General features: G+C 46.6%; 1 protein-coding gene across 4 annotated transcripts in view; it reads right to left on the reverse strand.

The window, feature by feature from the left end:
• Positions 1 to 19,118, reverse strand: part of lyst (lysosomal trafficking regulator) — a 101,367-nt gene that overhangs the window by 12,073 nt on the left and 70,176 nt on the right. For 3 of the 4 annotated variants that reach the window (XM_034681364.1, XM_034681362.1, XM_034681363.1), the window contains exons 20-40: positions 18,385 to 18,534; positions 16,578 to 16,715; positions 16,050 to 16,248; positions 15,807 to 15,935; positions 14,893 to 15,520; positions 14,632 to 14,812; positions 14,370 to 14,539; positions 12,655 to 12,885; positions 12,334 to 12,500; positions 10,732 to 10,884; positions 5,991 to 6,182; positions 4,253 to 4,464; positions 3,971 to 4,180; positions 3,347 to 3,523; positions 3,185 to 3,261; positions 2,898 to 3,086; positions 2,416 to 2,561; positions 1,010 to 1,106; positions 761 to 822; positions 547 to 626; positions 209 to 361 (exon numbers count right to left, since the gene is read on the reverse strand). In XM_034681364.1, the coding sequence (XP_034537255.1) occupies positions 209 to 361; positions 547 to 626; positions 761 to 822; positions 1,010 to 1,106; positions 2,416 to 2,561; positions 2,898 to 3,086; positions 3,185 to 3,261; positions 3,347 to 3,523; positions 3,971 to 4,180; positions 4,253 to 4,464; positions 5,991 to 6,182; positions 10,732 to 10,884; positions 12,334 to 12,500; positions 12,655 to 12,885; positions 14,370 to 14,539; positions 14,632 to 14,812; positions 14,893 to 15,520; positions 15,807 to 15,935; positions 16,050 to 16,248; positions 16,578 to 16,715; positions 18,385 to 18,534 (3,741 nt within the window). The remainder of the gene's footprint in view (positions 1 to 208; positions 362 to 546; positions 627 to 760; positions 823 to 1,009; positions 1,107 to 2,415; positions 2,562 to 2,897; positions 3,087 to 3,184; positions 3,262 to 3,346; positions 3,524 to 3,970; positions 4,181 to 4,252; positions 4,465 to 5,990; positions 6,183 to 10,731; positions 10,885 to 12,333; positions 12,501 to 12,654; positions 12,886 to 14,369; positions 14,540 to 14,631; positions 14,813 to 14,892; positions 15,521 to 15,806; positions 15,936 to 16,049; positions 16,249 to 16,577; positions 16,716 to 18,384; positions 18,535 to 19,118) is intronic. The other variant, XM_034681365.1, reaches the window with a different exon arrangement.

The following is a 19,118-nucleotide window of genomic DNA, read 5'->3' on the forward strand; positions in this document are numbered from 1 at the left end:
TATCTGCTCTTTACCATCAGAGGAGTCCTTCACCTCGTCCTGTCTGTCACCTTTGTCATACATTTTAATATCTGAATGAAACACGGTCTGAATTCTTCCTCTCGTAATCAGCTGGGTCATCTTTTTATGGATTCAGGTCTTTGTCACTAAGAACAGAAACCTTAAGTCTTTTAATTCAGCGCTCCTCTTGACCCGTGCTCCTCCTCACCTTGGTGTTGTCGAAGGCTAACAGCAGGGTCCTCCCGTTGGTGAGGAAAATCTCCACCGCGTTGTCTCTGAGCTGCCACCAGCGCTTGTGCACCTCCTTGATCTCCTCGTACGTCCAGGAGAAAGAGGGCGCCTCCGTCTCCCCGTGAAGGACCTGTACAAACAAACAAACACGTCAGGAGTCTGCAGCCGGCAGGCGGACAGTTCAGTGGTTCTTATCCACAGAGCAGATCTCTGTGTTCACACGTCTCTACAAAGGGAACATGTCACTGGATTCATGAGTTCTTATAAAACCTCAAAGTTGAACTGAAGTCAGGAGATTCTGTCCTCTCAGATTACCTTTAACTCCTGGCTCGTCTTTACCTGGTTGTCGTGAGCCTCGGCGACATTGTCCTCCACAAAGTACATCCCAGACTTCCCTGTGAAGTGAGACGTGATGTAGTGAGAGCAGAAACTTGACAGAGAGGATCACAGCGCCGCAGAGAGAGGACATGTTACTCTCTGCGCCGTGTTTTATGCATGGAGCAGCTGTGAGAGCCGGTCAGCGTCTTACCCAGCAGCAGCTCCCCTGCCGTCTCTCTGGAGGGGGCCACGCTGATGCACCGTCTGGTGAACCTGAGGACAAAGACACATTTCTCAAACCAGAAACACTCGGCCTGAATAAAGCATGAACACTTCTCACCGCAGCACGATGAGGAGACATTTATGTGCTTAATTTAGATCCTCCGGGCTCCCTGAGAGCGCCGTGATGTTTACTAAAAGCTCCCAGGCGGGCAGAGAGGCGGAGGAGAGGAGATCATACCTGATGGGCTCGCTGGTGGCTTTGTCTTTGACGGTGGACGAGAAGGAGGAGTGGGTCTTATCCTCAAACAGGAAGGACAACGCCGGCTTCACCGTGTCTGAACAAAGACAGGGAGGGGGCGGAGTTAAGAAAAGCACACCAGACACTAATTGACCCTTTACGCCCTCACCTCAATGTTTATCCTCAGCTGATAAGTTACGTAACACAACGCATGGATGCTAATATCAACCAACATTAGCCAGATCATCACCGTGGGGAATAACTGAGCTCCTCCCTTCACCTGTGTTTTATCATATGAGGCCCCAAACACCTCGGGAGGCTCAACAATTAGCTCTGGTGCCCTCTTGTTCACGCTCTACCTCCCCCTGCTATCTCATTATGACGAAGGAAGAGAGAGAAAGAGAGGAGTCTGCAAAGAGGTGCAAGAAAGAGGACTGGGAAGGCATAAGCAGAATGTGTTGGGGTTTTAATCCCTGCTGGGTTAATCTGTACACTTTACCTCCCCCTACTCATTTTAACAAAGGTAGAGAGAGAGGGAGAAAGGGGGACAGAGAAAAGTGAGAGGAGTCTGCAGAGAGATGTAAGAAAGAGGACAGGGAACACAGAGCTAAGGTGAGAAGCCTTTTTTTTGGGGGGGGGGGGGGGCGCTGCAGCTCACCCCTGCTGGGTCAGGCTGTACTCTTTATCTCCCCCTATTTCCTCACTTTAACAGAGGGAGAGAGAGGGAAGAGAAAACAGAGAGAGGATTCTGCAAAGATGTGCAAAAAGAGGACACTGAAAGCAGAGTCAGGAGGAGAAGCCAGGTCAGGCTGTACGCTCTACCTCCCCTAGAGAGAGAGAGAGAGAGAGAGAGAGAGAGAGAGAGAGAGAGAGAGAGAGAGAGAGAGAGAGAGAGAGAGAGAGAGAGAGAGAGAGAGAGAGAGAGAGAGAGAGGCATCTTTTCTCCTCATCTAGATCCACTGACTTGTTCTTACCGCTTCATGCACTCCCAGTTCTCCCAGTTCTCCCAGTAATGAGACATTTGATCGACTCTGAACCCTCTTCATCCTTCCTCTACTGCACCGACCCAAACTTTCCATCCTCGCTTTCTCCTTTCGTACATTCCCCCACAGAGACCTCCCAGCGTCGTGTCAGAACTATAAACTACACTCTCACAATCATTATTTGCACGTTAACAAGATGTCCCCTTTATAACATCAATCTTCAAACTTCAAATGAAGCTTGACCTCTCAACTAAACTTCTGTATTAAACCTCTCGTGTCTTACGTCTCTAACCAGCATCTTATTGAACCGATACGAGCATGAACAGCCCGTTAATTCTTGCACAGCTGACTCTAACTCAGACAATATGGCTGTGAATGCATCTTGGTATGTTCACGGGACACAGCACAGGAGTGTTTCTTCACCTTCTGGCTTGCGTCGGTCCTTCAGCAGGTATTTGTTGGGGATGGTGAGGTAGCATCTCTGCAGCCGCCGTCGCTCCCTGTTTGGCCCCTCGGTGGGGTCAAGCTGCCACGACGTCGGGTAAGACGTCTGGTCGTACCAAACCGCCCTGAAACAGAGAACAGACGTTAATTTAAACACGACTCATACTCTTTAGATTCTGCACAGCGTGTCCTGAAACGTGTGTTTCACATCCAAAGCTCTGCAGGTAGATCCTGATGCACCTGAACTCTCTGTAAACATACTACTGTATTTATTCAGTGTGTGGGTGAAGCGTTTGTTTGCTCTGCTGCACGCCTACACTCACAGATCTGTTTACTAAACAAGCCCTGATGATGAATTATGTGATGTTGGTGTTGATCAGAGTCGTGTTATCAGAGCTTCATGTGAGACACAGTTTAGTTAGTTTGTGTAAAGCTGATCTGAGCTCAGATTGGATGCCCACCGGTCGTGTGTGAGCTGCTGCACCAGCTCCTGCCAGTGCCTGCTGGCGCTGAGGTCGGTCTTGTAGAGTCCTCTGATGTGCTGGATGACTTTCTTCCTCTCCATGCCTTGCCGCAGAGACACGTTCTGAGTGATATCGGCTGCGATCTTGGAAATGTCCTTGGACTTTCCGTCCAGCCTCTGAATAAGACTGCAGAGAGATAAAAACGGAGGGATTAGCAGATGGGAACAAAGACACGCTTCTTATTTCATATTTTCTGGAGCTGCAGATTAATCTCTCAAACTCACTTCCTCTGAGTGTTGGCCATTTTCTTCTCCCACGCCAGTTTGCTTGTTTTCTCCTCCGCTTCATATTTAAATTTCTCCTGTGAACACAAGTGAACAGTGAGTTGGTGATTTTCCACGAGCTGTGTTCGCTCTGAGACTCTGTCCTCTGCGGGCGGTGTTTACCTCTTTTATGGCCTTCAGCAGGTCCTGTTTGTGCGGCGCGTTCGGCGGGATGCAGCGATGACCGCAGAGCTTGAGCGACGTCATGAACACGCCGACGGCGTTCAGCTCCTCCTTGCTGAGGTTGTCCTTGTGGTCGTGCTGCATCTCGTAAAGGTAGAGCGACAGCTTCGGGCCGTGCTGAGAGAAAGAAAGACAGAAGAAGAAGAGGAGCGTTTTCTTTTTGTCTGCCTCACGCTGTGACGGACAGAAACAAGTGTTATCTCGCCGGTTGACCTTCAGTGAAGCCCGAGAGGAGGCCGCGGAGTAAAAGAAGACTCCCGCGGTGAAGAGGAGCATGAATACATCTCTCAGAGTTATTTTAGAGTCGCTGTCTGACAGCTGCTGAGAAAACTTGTCTGAGGGAGTGAAAATGCAACGACTCTGACAGACTCTTCTCCTGCAGCAGACAGCAGTGGTCAAACATTCTGCACTGGAGACCAGAGAAGCATCATTATGGAGCTTAAAATACCCAGGATGCAGTGAAGTCCCTGCACAGATATGCTCTTTCATTCTGCAGATTTAACATCATTTGCTTCCTTACATGCTGAGTATTTTAAGCTCCAGGTTTCAGACTCAGTTTCTCACCTCCAGACCCGGGCTGAGGCTCTCCTTCAGGATATCCAGATGCCGTGGATCAAACACAAACTCCAGCGTCTCCTTCCTGTCGGTCAGCGGCAGTGAAGGACTGAGCGTGTGCACGAGCAGGCGGCCGATCTGAACCCTGAAAGTGTCCCGACACGACCACAGGATCCTCCTCCACTGCTGGTGTGGGGCTCCTCCTCGACCCGTGCTCCCCTGTGGGGATCACAAACATCAACACCAGGTCTCAAAGTAAAACTTTAAACTTCCCAGAGAGCGACTTCTCACCAGGCTGATCTTGATCCCGTCCATCATGAGTCGCAGGATGTCTTTCTGGAAGCTCTTCTTGCTGGCGGGCGGCAGCGTGAAGGGGGTGGGAGAGTGAGGCACAGAAGAGGAGCCGCTCTCCTCCTGCTGCGGATCTCCTGGGTCTGGGGTGAGAAGCTGCTGGTCCGGAGAGTCGGGGATGTTCAGCAGGTCAAATAAATCCTGACTCACATCTGAAACGAGAGACGAATTCACAAAGAGGAGACAGCAGGTGAAATAAACTCAGAGGTAAACTTTCAGAGTGTGGTGTTCTCAGACTCCTGATAACTCAGAGGATTCATGAGGTGCTTTTTGACGGCAGGAACTTTCCCCAGGAACTAGAGACATTTTGAGGAACTCTGCGCGTTTCAACAGCAGGAACCAGGGTCTAACTTCAGTTCCTGGGTAGTTAAATTCCCTGCTCGGGGGGTCCAGGAACTTTAGGGGGCGCGGCCTGCAATGCTGAACGTGTCTGATTGGTAGAGTACCCTCCGTGTTTTTATCCCCCCCTCCGTCCACACTAACATCACACACACCTGTGATTCTCTTGGTTTAATAACTCCTGAACATCGGTCTTCTCTGAGCCTGATAGTGTGAATGCGTCTCTGTCAGCTCCCGGTGTTCCAGTTTGAAGAGTGACCCTGTAAACTGGAGACCTTCAGCTGAACGTGTCAGTGTTTGTGGAGTTTACAACAGCTGTTGAAACACAGAAGGAGTCCTCGGGAATGCATCCTAGTTTAGTTTTTATTCAAACGTCCAAATATCCTCATCAGATATTTAATGATCGTCTAAAGACGTTTGTGAGGGATGCATCCGGCTGAGAGTCTCCAGTTAACAGGGTCGCTCTTTAAACTGGAACACCGGTCCATCTCTGACATGGCTTTTAAAATCTGTCTTCTTGTTTTAAGTCGAGCGTTTCAGACGTTTTGAATCCTCTTTGTCTCTAGAGCTCGTCTCCTTCTAAGAGTTTGATCAAAGCTCGATCACAAACAGCACAAGAGGAATCTCCTTCATGCTAACAGGCTAATTGTAGTGTCACCATCGCCTCTTTCTTACTGCCCTCTACTGGTCTGGTGGTGTAGTGCAGTTACTTTTTTTTTCTCCATACGTCACTGGCCTGATTTGCATCAACTTCACAGGACTTCAGACCTCGGTGGAAACACAGACAACCAAAAGGGCCAAAGGAACCATTTAGTTCCTGGAAAAGAAGTTCTAAAAGTTCCAGGAACTTCTGATCAAAAAGCACCTTTAATTAAAGACGTCTTTTAAAGGCACTATGAGGAGTTTTGAACTGGCTGAGAAACAGACTGAAAATGATCCTGATGCCTCTTTATAACCTTCAATAGCAAACAAGTCCATCAACAGCATCACTGGCACCTTCTCTGTTGTAATTTTTAATGCCTGAAACCGCCCTGAGGGGGTAGGTGTCAGACCAGATGATGGACATCTTGCTTCAGAAACAGCCTTTATGCCTGATAAAGTTGACTGTTGAACACAACAGGATGAGGCTTTTGTTGAAAACACTACTTTTGCATGTATAGGACAAGAGATAAGAGATATCACTTTGTCCACAAGGGGGCGCCAGATTCAATACAAAACAAAAGTTCCTCACAGCAGCTTTAAACTAAAGAATGACGTCTTTTCAAAGAGTGAATATCATAAAGATGAAGAGAACAGAGAAGATTTGAGCAGATAAGGAGGCGCAGTCAGAAGTTGTTACCATGGTAGATGAGTCTGTTGACGGCGAGGACCACGAGCCTCTGCAGCCGCTGGACGAACTCGGTCTCGTTGGCCCGGATCGGGTTTTCCTGGCTCATCCTCCTCTGCATCATCTGGTGCAGCTCATCGCTTGCTACAGATCGCATCCGCATCAGGAGCGAGTCGGCCTGAGCGAGGGAGAAGCGACGCCGCCCTACAAAAGAACAACATCATCTCATGATCCGGTTTAAAGCCCTCAATGTGTCAACGGCACGCTGTTTGTGAGTGAAAGCCGCGTTCTCTTCCTTCAAAGGTCAGCGTGAGGTTATGCAAATTTCTGGTGAATGATTGAGCGAAGAGAGGATTAAAGAGATCCCTGATCAGGATGCCCTCTGTGCAGAAATGCTTAACCGTGATTTAGTTAAACATTCAAACATGCACACACAAAAGGCACCAGTAGCACCGGCAGGTACTGGGCAAATTAACCCCCAGGTGAGTGCGAGGGGGAGGAAGGTGAGGTCACTGCAAACTTGAGAGTCATGCTCCGTGTGAGGGAGGATGATCTCGGCCTCGGCTACCTGCGTCACCGTGGAGCATGTAGGACGGAGCTCCGGAGGGGGAGGGGAGGGGGGAGTCCTGGGACAGGAAGCTGAAGGGGGGGGAGAGGGGGATCTGACCGTAGGAGCAGTAGTGCTGACGGGGGATGCGGGGGATAATGGAGTCTTTCATGGCAATGGAACCTTTAGAGCGGGATGAGGAGAGGAGGATGAACACACAGGTGAGAGGAGAAGAGACTGAGAGACACTCAGGATCAAAAACAAACAACTACAGACTGAATCTCTACTTCTGAGACTACGACATTCAACAGAGACAATCAGGGTCATCGCTCAGGGAGAGACACTACGATCAATCTTCATAACATGGTGCAGAAAACAATGAATGAAGAAGCCAGAATACAAAATACAGAATAATAAAAAAACACCACATACTGCAGAGGAACTTAAATAAAAGTAAGATAAAAATGTATTAAAAACAATAATAGGTGCATTAAAGTAAAACAGCAAAATGCAAACCAAACATCACATTTTAATTATGAATTAAATAAATAATTTTATTGTTTAAATTCTTAACAAAGGATCAAAAACTGTCAGAGCTTTGGAAAATAAACATCCTGTCTTTAACTTTAATAGAAACTTTTATAATTTCTCAACATTTTCCAAATCAGTGACTGTATATAAAGATGGACGACACGTATCTGCTGTCGTACAAAAGTGAAGCTAAAATAACCCGACGACGGGCGCTGACGTATTTAGTTAAAGGAGACGCTAAAAGTGACGTGTAACTTCCTGTAAAACTCAAAGTTCGTGAGATGAACTTTTATCGGCATTTCTTTTTTGTCGTATCAAAGGTGAGCTACGTCCGACACACCTGTGTGACTTACATCCCGATATTAAATCCAAAGAGATGTTTGGATTGTGGAACAGTGCTATAATATTCCGCTCTAATGTTGCGTTCACACCAGAAGTGAATAAAATCAGTCTTGCAAGTGTAAAGTCGATGTAAAGATACGAGTAGACGTAAGTTCTTGTTGAGCGTCACGAATGACACGAATTCACGACGCGTTCAACGATCTATTGGCTTTGTTAGCTTATTCCTGAGAGATCTTCTGGTGACGTACGACGTGAAGAACAGACTAGCGGAGATTCATTCATCTGGAAATGGAGGAAAAATTGTGTCCGTGTGTCGCCGACCTGATTCGTACGACTGAAACAGGAATAAACAGGAGCTCACTGTGAGTGACGAGTTTTAGTAGGATCATCTGCTAAGTTGTGATTACCTATACTGCAGCCAATCAGCAGGGGGAGCTCTAGATCTCTTGGTATCACGGTCACTGAACACTTATGCTGTCAATGACCATGTAGCATCATACTTTAATCATTTTATCATTTTGTGTCTTGTGGTGTCGTTTCGCATAGTATAGCGTGGTGGACGTGGTTTCTGTGATGTCTGTTCCTGAAGCGCTATTTTGAAGCTGATCGTCGGCGGGAACCATGTTGGATATGCTCTGAACTCAACCTTACTTCTGTCGAGGTGAAGAGGCGGGCTTTGAGCTTCCTCGCCAACAGCTACAGTGTTCCTGTCGTGGAATTTTCATAGTCTTATATATATGTATCTAAGAATGTTTAACTATTGTATTCTTTCAGTCTAAATGTCAAGTTAAAGTAACTTGATTCCTATGTCATCTGTTACGGGCGAGATCGTGTCAGGGTAGTAGTCAAGGTCTCTCCCCCTGCTCCTGTCTTTATCTGTGTGTTATGGCCGACTTACTGTCTCCAGAACTAGAGCACAGGTCTTCTTCCCACTTGTTGTGTTCCTATTGTCCAAACATGGTTATCTAACTTTAGTGTCGTCTTCAGAGGGAATAAATACCATGCCAAGGGTTTTGTCTGTCAGAACTGACTTGGCATTGCACTGCACTCTCCTGCCTGTGTACTGTTATGTTATTTCTCCTTGGCCAAGTTCTACATAAACTATTTCAACGTAAGCCGTCAGAGTCTCCTGAGTCTTCTGTGTCCAGTGTCCAGTTTGTTGCTGAATTCCATCACAGTTCCCGCCTGTCAATCAAGTCAGCTGAGCCTCTCATAATGGAAAACTCATAATCTTAATATCTTCGAAATTGCCGCGATATGAAAAATGTGCCCCCGTTGAGTGTGTGCCGATCGAGAAATGAGCTATCCAGACTCCACTCGTCTTTTGTACCAGACTGTAAACATGTTTATTTCTGCTGTAAAGATCGTCTTCTTTGAATGGGTGTGTATGTGGTTTCCGGTACTTCCAGAGCCAGCCTCAAGTGGACACTCAAGGAACTGCGGTTTTTAACACTTCCGCATTGTCTTCAATGCTCACGGCCGGAGGTTGCCGCTTGGTCGTGCCCTGTCATGTCTTAATCTAGAGTATCTTATCGATCCTGTCCTGTCGTTTCGTATCGTATCGTATCTTAGTGTCCTGTTGTATCGTATTGTATTTTATCGTATTGAGTAGTGTCGTAGATTGTGTTGTAACATATCGAGTCGTATCATATCCTGCCATAGCGTGTCATGGCATAATGTATCTTATCATATCATATTGTATCGTGTCGTGTCCTGTTTGTCGTATAGTAACATGTCATATTGTGTCATTTCGTGCAGTGTCTTCGTCTATCGTATCCTACCGTATCCTATCGATCATGTCGTGTCGTATTGTATCCATAGACTGTATAAATATGGACGTAGTATCCGTGACGTCACCCATCTGTTTCTGAAGAGCTGTTTTGAGGCCAATCGGCGGTGGCAGCCATATTGCTTCTGTCGAGCGATTGTGACGTAAAGAGGCGGGCTTTGAGCCTCCTAGCCAACAGCTGCAGTGTTCCCGCCTGTCAATCAAGTCAGCTGTGCCTCTCATTGGAAGACTCCTAATCTCTGTATCTTCAAAATTGCCACGTTACAAATAAATTCACCCCCCTCACAGTGAGAGGACATCGAGAAATGAGCTATCCAGACTACACTGGTCTTTTGTACCAGACTATAAACATGTTTATTTCTGCTGTAAAGATCGGCTTGTTCCCATTCATGTGTATGTGGTTTCTGGTACTTCTGGAGCCAGCCTCAAGCTGAACCTAGATGAACTGCAGTTTTTAACACTTCAGCATTGGACTCATATTTTTAGACCGGAGGTTGCCGCTTGTCGTAAACACAGAACATCCTGGTGCAAATAAATTGAGTCAATGATTGTATTCATGTCTGGGGTGAACACGATGTAAGACATAAGCAGCTTTCTATCATCTGTTCTTCCTCTACAGATCATAATCATGAATTCAAAGAAAACTGTGATGTATTATTTAATATAAAACTTTGTGGAGAGCTGATTTGATTTAAAAGTAAGGATGCAAATTCAATATATCCTCTGAAATCGATGCTTGGAGATATTAACCATCAATCATCGATTACTTGTTTATATATTTCCCACAGAAACATGAAGCAGATAACTGAAAGTATTGAACAGCTTCAGATAGAGGAGGAGTACAAACTGTCCGACACGCTGGATATCCTCCTGCAGAGCGAGGCTCAAACTGCTAAACGTGGATTTGCTGCAACAACAGAGCTGAACAGAAACATGTTTCAGACTCAGAGTCCAGTTTTCTGCTTACTTGTTCTCACTTAAAAAAACAAGCATGTCCGCACGGTCGGGAGCACAACCAGGTCAGGATCAGACCGGCGGCAGGAGCGCGCTCAGACGGCGCTGATGCTGCTGGTCTGCAGAGAAACTGGTGTGTGGATTTGGAGGAAAGTCAGAGCACAGAGTTTCACAGGCTGTCAGCTCTGAAATTTACGTTTCCTGTAAACGTCACATTTTCAAAAATCAAATAACTAATTCAAAGTAAAGTAGTCAGAAACATGAACACTGAGACATGAATCAGCATGATAAGAACTAACTATAATGACAGGAACCATGTTTGAGGGACATTTATTTGACCTGTGTTTTGATTTTAGAATTTCACCCATGTCCCATCTGTTAACATGGAGATGGCGGGGCTTATGAGCTATACTGCAGACAACCACCAGGGGGAGCTCTAAATGTTTGGCTTCACTTTCAGGAAGGTGTCCATATTTTCCTGATTTATTTTATTGTATTGATCTGGAGTCGTGATCGTTCGTCGTTGAGTCATCGCCTTCACTTCCTGTTTATTGTAACTCCTGTATCCTGTATCGGTTCGCAGCACTTACCCGCGATGCTCTTCCTCTTCTGATAGATGGCGTGATGAGGAGAGCTCGGTGCGTTAATGGAGCTGCTCATCTTCTGAGGCTCCTGATTCGCCGTCGTCTTTATGAACTCGATGGCCGACTGGAGGACGCGGAACTGCAACGCCACCGCCATCTCTGAGACGAAAATAAGACACACCACCAAAATTAAAGTTACTGACTCCAAAGAGCTTCAAGCAAGAAACTATAAGGGATTGAAAATGACTGAGGAGGGGTCCAGATTTGGTTTCAGGAGCCCACTTGAACTTCTCCTGATTGACTCGGCCCGTCACAGGACTGCAGTGTCTCGTACTTCGACATATTCGATGTATATAGGCTATAGGCCTAGACTGCTATAGGCTCAGACTGCTATAGGCTCAGGCTGCTATAGGCTCAGGCTGCTATAGGCTTAGACTGCTATAGGCTCAGACTGCTATAGGCTCAGGCTGCTATAGGCTCAGGCTGCTATAGGCTCAGGCTGCTATAGGCTTAGACTGCTATAGGCTCAGACTGCTATAGGCTCAGGCTGCTATAGGCTCAGGCTGCTATAGGCTTAGACTACTATAGTCTTAGACTGCTATAGTCTTAGACTGCTATAGGCTCAGACTGCTGGGGGAACACACTGGGATCCTGTCTTTCCCTCTCTCTCCTCTCTCTGCCTGTCTCTCACTTTAACTCTTCCTGTCCCATTAAAGTTACTAACCATAGACCTTTCTGGAGTCCCTGAGCTCCCTTGTCTCGTAGGTTCCTCTGGATCTCTGCTGCTGTGGACGTGCCAGACTCCAGCTGCTACAACTACTACTATCCGTCTCTCCACTATCATCTCTCTCTCTCTTCATCTCCCTCTATCCCTCTCTCCAACACGGTAGGTCTCAGCAGATGTGTGTCTAACATGAGTCTGGTCCTGCTGGAGGTTTCTGCCTGTTAAAGGAAGTTTGTCTTTGCCACTGTAACTTGCTAAATGCTGCAAAGTGCTCTGCTCATGGTGGATTAAGATGAGATCAGACTGAGTCCTGTCTGTAAGATGGGACTGGATCTGATCCGGTCTTGATGTTGGGTCTTTGTTGATAATAGAACATAGAGTACGGTCTTTAACTCACACAGAGCTGCTGTGAGAGGACCCTGAGGTATGGTTAGTGTAAAAAGCTGGATGTTCCTTTATTCAGCTCGGTCTTAGACATCATATTCTTCCTTCACTCCCTGCAGGCTGTGTGAGGTTCCTCTTCTAAAGCATACTCAGGTTTTTCATGATCATCCAGCCAGAAGAATCAGCATTAATGGAGACATTTACTAACAAAGCTCATCACTTATGTCACCATGCATGGGACAGGAAACAGGAAACGAGTCCTGAGCTCCAGAAGGTGATTTAAAAAAATCTAAGGTTGTGTTTAGATGACAGATTCAGGACATTTCAAGCCTCTGTGTTGTTTGTGTGATCACAGAGAGACGATAGAAGAGTCTGTGAGGTATTTCTAAATTTATAACTTCAGATGAGTCTCAGCTCGTCAGTGACAGCACCGTTTCTTTCTGCAGAAGCTGAAGATGGATTTTGTATGTGTGCTGTATTTCTACGGCTCCGGTCCTCACCCTGCGTGCGTCGCATCTTGCTCGTCTGCATGAAGCCGAGCAAGGTAATGAGGTCCTCGATGATGCGGAAGTACTGGGACCCTGAAGAGCTGCAGGAGTGGATGGTGACGGCGACTAACAGCTGCTGGATGTCACACACCAGGAGCTTGTAGTCGTTCAGGGGGATTCTGCAGAGGGAGGAGGAGGAGGAGAAGAGAGAGAATATGAAGCAGAGGAAGCGATGAGTCTCTCTCTGATACACCGGATCAATGAACAGTGAGAGGATTAATGATTTGATTCCAGCTCCGAGACTAAAACCCCCCAGAGCGCGTGGAGCCATACCCGTTCTCCATGCCGTTGAGCGTGGAGAGGGTGTTGAAGAGCACGTAGAGCAGCCCGTGGTCCAGCAGGATGTCGGCCAGCTTGGGGCAGGCGTTGAGGAGCTGCAGCAGCATGCACAGGATGTTGTGCACCAGAGAGTTCTCATACAGAGAGTTCTCGATCAGGCCGAGCACCGGGATGATGCAGCGCCTCCTGAAGGGAGAGATGTTTTCCATTTCTTCCAGATCCAGACTGAAACACAGGAGAGAGGGAATACATCACACAACGAGAAAGGAAAGGTTGTAAAGCACTGACAAAGGAAAAGGAAACTCTACAGAACGGCATCCATCTTTGAACTCGAGAGCAGAGCATGTTAATCCATTTAAGTCACACTGGTTTGAATATTTCTACTGTTCTTACATCTCTTTCTTTTTCTGTGACTCAAACTTTGAACGTGTCTGTGAGACATACGCTTTTGAATTTGTTTGCATCTCTTTTGCCATCTTTATCGACAAGGTTCACACTGTTTTCCAGAGATCATTTTCCAGAGATCATTTTCCAGAGATCATTTTCCAGGACATTTTCATAACAGTAACAACCATACAACCAACATAACAACCATAACAGTGTCTTACCTGTCGCTGTGGAATAAACGAGGATCAATACTCTTTGTAAATAAACATATAAATATACCATGTATATTTATTATTATTTAACCATCACCTACTATACTCTTTTAATGTAAAACTACCTCTGCACTACTCACCACTGCACTATTATCATATTATTTTTTTAGCCTGTACATATTAGTCATGCCTATTTGTTGTTCTTTTTGTGTTTACAGTTGATGTTATTATTATTATTATATTTATATTTTTATTTGTATGCCTTATTCTCATGCCTTTGCACAAAGAGAGCACAATTCCTTGTGTGTTCAAGCATACCTGGCCAATAAAGCTGATTCTGATTCTGATTCTGAACTCTCAGAGATTTAAAAAAGTTTAAACTGTCTTCCTGTGTGGTGATGTCTAATGTGATCAGCGATATCTACAACGTGGAGTTTCTGTGCAGCTGTGTCGCTCTTTTTGTTCCATTTGTTGTCACTATCAGGAGTTTGCGCTCCTACTAGCTAGAGTGCGGTGATTGAGCTCTCAGCCTGCAGGGGAAGTTGTGATGCACAGACCCCCGAGCTCTCTGCCTGACTCCGCAGGTCACTCTTTAACTTAAATATAAGACTCTTTGAATCAAAAGATTACTCCACAAGGTCAATTTACCATAAAATATAAACAATAGACCCCCGTTTTCTGTGAATGCATGATTATGATCAAGTGAGGGAGAACAGATGTGGAAAAAGTCCCACAGTGTCACTGTCTTTTCCAGCACAGCGTGGACTCAGCTTTCAATGAATGGGGGTGTGTTTTTTTTAATCATGTCAGGTCGCATGCAGTCATGTTGGAATCATTTTTTCCAGGACATTTGAATTTTTCTACCATTTTCCAGGTTGTTATCCAGCACTGAAAAACTGGTCAACTGTTTTCCAGGTTTTCCAGGACGTGTTCAAACATTCAGAGGACACATCTTAAATGTAGAGAAATATCTGCTTCAAGATGTTTCTCCTTCTTATGTTTAAACATTTAGCTTACCGTTAAAACTAAACGCATATTTCATGAGAGAAAATGACTGAATGCATAAAGAGAAGCAGCCTGTGATGATAGAAGTGTTATATGAGGACTCACTCCTCCTCCAGACCGACCGGCCGTCCAAACAGCATCTCCAGGAAGCACTCGAGGAGCCCCTGGCTGCCCTGGTGGATGTACAGCTGGTTGGCGAGCAGAGAGAAGCCGTGGTTCTTCAGGAACTTCTCCTTCTGCTCCTTCAGGGCTCGGCTGAAGTACGCATCCAGCAGCTAGGAGAGAGGGAGGGAGTGAGACACAGATTTATTCATCATCTAGATTGAAAGTCTGAGTCCGTCTCAGTCCCATCGGTTAAAGTACGAACCTTCATGACGCCCTGCTGGATGAGAGGGGACGAGTGGTTGACGAGGACGATGAGCGCCTCGGGTTGGATGAGTTTGTCCATCACCTCCTCCAGCATGAGGTCGGGCAGCAGCAGCAGGATTCCTCTCAGCAGGTCGTAGAGTCCGCAGCAGATCAGCACCAGGCAGTCCTCGGAGCTGGACCTGCAGACGCCACACACACATTTAAAAAACAGAGCGCTGATTTAACGCTGACTCATTCAGTAACAGCTGACGGGCTCCACCTGTCATTTGACTCCGCCTTGCTGTGCGCCCTCTCATATCCAGGCGAGTAGGTGTAGCTCTCCCAGTCTTCCGGCATGGACGCTCGGTCTGCCGCCGTGGGCCAGCGTCCGATCGCCAGCGAGCCGTTTGGAGCCGGGAAGGCCAGACCCAAACTGGCGAGGTTACTGTGGCTGCGCTGGAAGGACTGGATCCCTTTAAGGCTGTCGGGACGCCGCGGTGCTTCATCGCTGGCCCAATCAAACCTGTCCTCAGACTCCGCCACGCCCACGCTGCCCTCCGCCAGGCTGTCCACCTCCGCCGCCTCGTCTCGCTCCTCCTCCACGCTGATGGAGGGCGTCTGCATGGCCCGTCCCTCTCCTGCGTCTTTGGACTCGCAGATGGTTTTTGCTGACTCACAGCTGCTCAGGAGCTGCTCCTCACCTCCGCCCTTCTTCAGCGTCTCCGTGCTGCCCAGACCCTGCTGAGTGGCGAGGGAGACCCCGTCGCCTTCGGCTCCCTCAGCGGGGACGCCAGTGTGTCCGAGTCGAGGAGTCAGCAGAGGGGAGGAGTACGGAGACGGAGCGAGGCTGGGGGGGCGTAACGACTGATCGTCTCCTCCGTGCTCCGGGGAAGGAGCGGGGAGATGACCTGGAAAATCAGACAATGACTCAGCACTTTATTTATTAAACTCTTTACCTGAAGGACGCAGGAGGGATCATTTTAATGCAGGTGCTCTCGCAGTAACAGAAGCATTACTCAGAGCTTTGAGGTTGTGATAGCTGAACATTAAATTATTGCATTAGACTGAAAACAGATCTTGTGTTTGCAGGACGGAGCAACAATCAACACGCAGGTCGTAGAGGAATAAAAACATCTCTCTAAGATCTCCTGAGCTGCAGTCGGATTACAGATTAACTCTCTGCAGCAGTCGTACCTTCATGAGGAGCTTCAGCGAACACCGTCGGGGAGAGCGACACCACAGAGCTGCAGGCCGACTTCCCCCCGCTGTTGGAGTGTCTCAGGTACATGATGGACTGCACCTTCTCCTGGTACAGCTTCCCGTCTGAGAAACAAAACCAGAAAAAAATTCACAAACAGGACTGCATGGCTCATAAAAACCTGGCAATTTCCACCCAGAGAGCAAAGCAATGCATGATGGGAGGTGCTGTTCCCTCACCTATGTGCAGGTAGAAGTAGAAGCTGGACGGAGTGTGGCAGACGTAGGTGTTTGTCGGGGGATGAACGGCCAGCAGGAAGTTGTAGATCAGTTTCAGGAGGTCCATGTCCGGAGGAGACCCGAGGACCTCCTGGATGATCTTCACGAATGACAGACAGACCTCCTGAGGGATGGCGGTCAGATGCTCGTCTCGATGCTCCTTCAGACAAACAGGATTTTATTAACGTGTCATGAGTAAAAACACCCGGCCCAAAACAGACTGACAAAGTGTGGCCTACAAGATAACTAACTTTAGCTCACAAGGCAAAAACATGTCAATAAAGTTGTATAGATAGATACCTAAATGCACAACCATAACATGCTGCTTACAAGATATTTAACTTGTACCAACAAGATAACTCATGTCACAAGGAAGCGCAAGATACCTCAATGCCTAAGACAATAGCTTGTCTCTTGCAGGATATTAACTTGTGTGCACAGGATTGTTGCTTTATAAAGGAGCTGTTAAATCTCAGGATGGAGACGTACCTGCAGCACTTGGCAGGTGAGCAGGAAGCGATGAACCACTTCAGCCTTGAGGAACTGACGAATGTTGAAGACCTGATGAGGGTGGTGGACCCTGATGAGGATCTCTAACGCTGCAAGAAGAGTCTCCCACACCCCGACCTGCAGAAACAGCACAAAGAGTGAACGACAAGGGAGACACAAAGACCGGTTTTAGTGTTGTTACTCTGCAAGTAAAAACATGACAGAGAGCAACATGATTCTTAGAGAGCAACAGTTAAAGACAGAGACAGGCTGAAAGCAGAGAGAGGAGAACGTCAGTGGTTGCTTCGTGTTTCAGTTTCATATTTATCTCCATCTTCCCTGATGGTTGGACACAGCAGCTCTTTAATGGTTTTACATAATCCTCTTCAGAAGAATGAACTCTTCTAACCCGGAGTTGTCTCTGTATTAATGTTTATACTCAGTGGCCGCAGCTTCTGAGGCTGTTTACACTCAACAGGACTCGGTGTTGACTCAGGACTTTGTGGGATCATGACACTCTTTGAGACCCAAAGAAATAATAAATAAATGAATAAATAAATAATACTGTTGTTGTACAGCAGGCTAAGGTGTGGCATATTTAACCTTGTATCCCAAGTTAAATAAAAAAAAAACTTTTCTAAAATTCTTACAACACGCCTCGTAGTAGACTACAATGTTGATCATATGTTGTGTCTGAGCTGTAGTGCAGCCTCCCTCCACTAGCTGGTGCTGTGGCTCTGTTTAATGTCTGCTGCCATAATGCTCTAAAGCTCTACTACCTGAATGTACCTGACATGTAAACACTCCACCAGAGCAATGAGGAACCAGCACAGGCATGTGGACGTTAACCTGAAGGCTGGTGGTGCTAGCTCTGCTAACCAATCTGACACAGTTTACCTGCAGAGTTATGATCCTGTGTTTAGCTGTGTTTAATACATTAAGCTCAGTGAGTAATTAGTCCCTAACTCTCGGTAAAAATAACACTTTTGATGTCATTGTATTACCTTAAATTTTTAAATCCAACCCAAAAAAATAGAAGCCTCAACCAGCTGTAAAATCTGGAAAGTTGAGTTTGATTTATTTTGAGCACTATGGCGCCTTGTGACCAAAACAGCTGATCTCAGTACGACACAGTGAACAGCTAGTGTGATAAAATACACTTTAGGTTGTTGTGCCTGAGATAAATGTTGTTCAATACCTCAACAAAGCTATGCAGAATAATCAAATGATCCTGTAGACGTGGGCAGCGCTGACTCTCTTCTTATGTAGACGATACACCGACTTGTTGATCATGACCTCAAACAGCTCCAGTTAAATTCCCTGAACTATCCCTTTAATGGTTTCCCAGCCAGACAGCATTATTAGCAGTCTGTTGGTGGTTTCATAACAAACTTCTAAAGTGGAGGTTAAAATCAGTTCAAACCTCTTCACTTGTTTTAAACTCCGGGTGTTTTCAAGGAAACACGATGAAAATGAAATGAAACTAATGAGAGTTGCTCCTGAGGTGTATGAATTTATTACCGCCTCATCATTAAATGATGATTCGAGCGCGCTCTCACTCGTTCTTCAGAAATGAATGTAAATGAATCGACAGACCTTGGTAGAAACTAGAAAGGAGCTCTTTAGTAATGATACTCTTTTCTTTTGCTTCGTCTCTGAACTGAAGAACCTGAAGACCCGAGGAGAAACTGAACGTCTCTAATCGATGTTGAATGAAGAGAAGCTGAACTTATCAAACCCTTGTCCTTCATGTATCTATCTCCTGTCCACTTAAGTTATATTAATGCTGCTGTGTATTTGTGTTTACCTCCGCCTTGGCCCAGATCTTCCAGTCCAGCAGGACGTCTGAGAGCAGCCTGGTATCCTGGACCACAGCGATGGACTCTGTGTCCAAACGGAACTGTCCATCGTCTCCGAGGAGGAGGATCGATCCGCTGCAACATCCGTCCAATAGAGTCTGAAGAGACAGAACCACATCAGGAATAAAGTTCTGGTCACTCACATCAGATGGAGCTGAAACTCCAGAGCTGATACACGAAACCTGCAGTTCCTCCAGTGTCCACTAGAGTGTGTCTCCTGCAGTGAGTCAGTCCCCATAGAGCCCCATGTTAAAATGTTACAGCAGAAATAAACATGTTTACAGCCTGGTACAAAAACAGTTTGGGTCTCTATAGCTCATTTCTCTCTTCATGACAACTGTACGGCTGAATTTATAAACAACTCACCTGTTTACAGCAGGTTAAGGGTTAAAGGGAGGTAGGATTAGGGGCGTGGCCTCTTTGAGTGACAGGTGGGAGCTGCTAGCTGCCTGCCAGTTAAATGTAGCTCTAGCGAAAGTTCAGACAGGAAGACTTTAAAGCAATCACAGCAGTTGTTTAACTCTCCTCTCCCTCGTTCAATAGCTCACCCGCTTCCAGCTGCACGCTCCGGAGCTGTCATTGGTTAATCAGCGGCGGCTGTCATCCAATAGCTCAGTGGCACGCCCTTACCGTCAGCCTATCAACTTTCTGCTGTCTTTTTAAATGTGTCTCTCTCTCTCAA

Source organism: Notolabrus celidotus, chromosome 4 (genome assembly GCF_009762535.1).
Source record: "Notolabrus celidotus isolate fNotCel1 chromosome 4, fNotCel1.pri, whole genome shotgun sequence".
Lineage (NCBI taxonomy): Eukaryota > Metazoa > Chordata > Actinopteri > Labriformes > Labridae > Notolabrus > Notolabrus celidotus.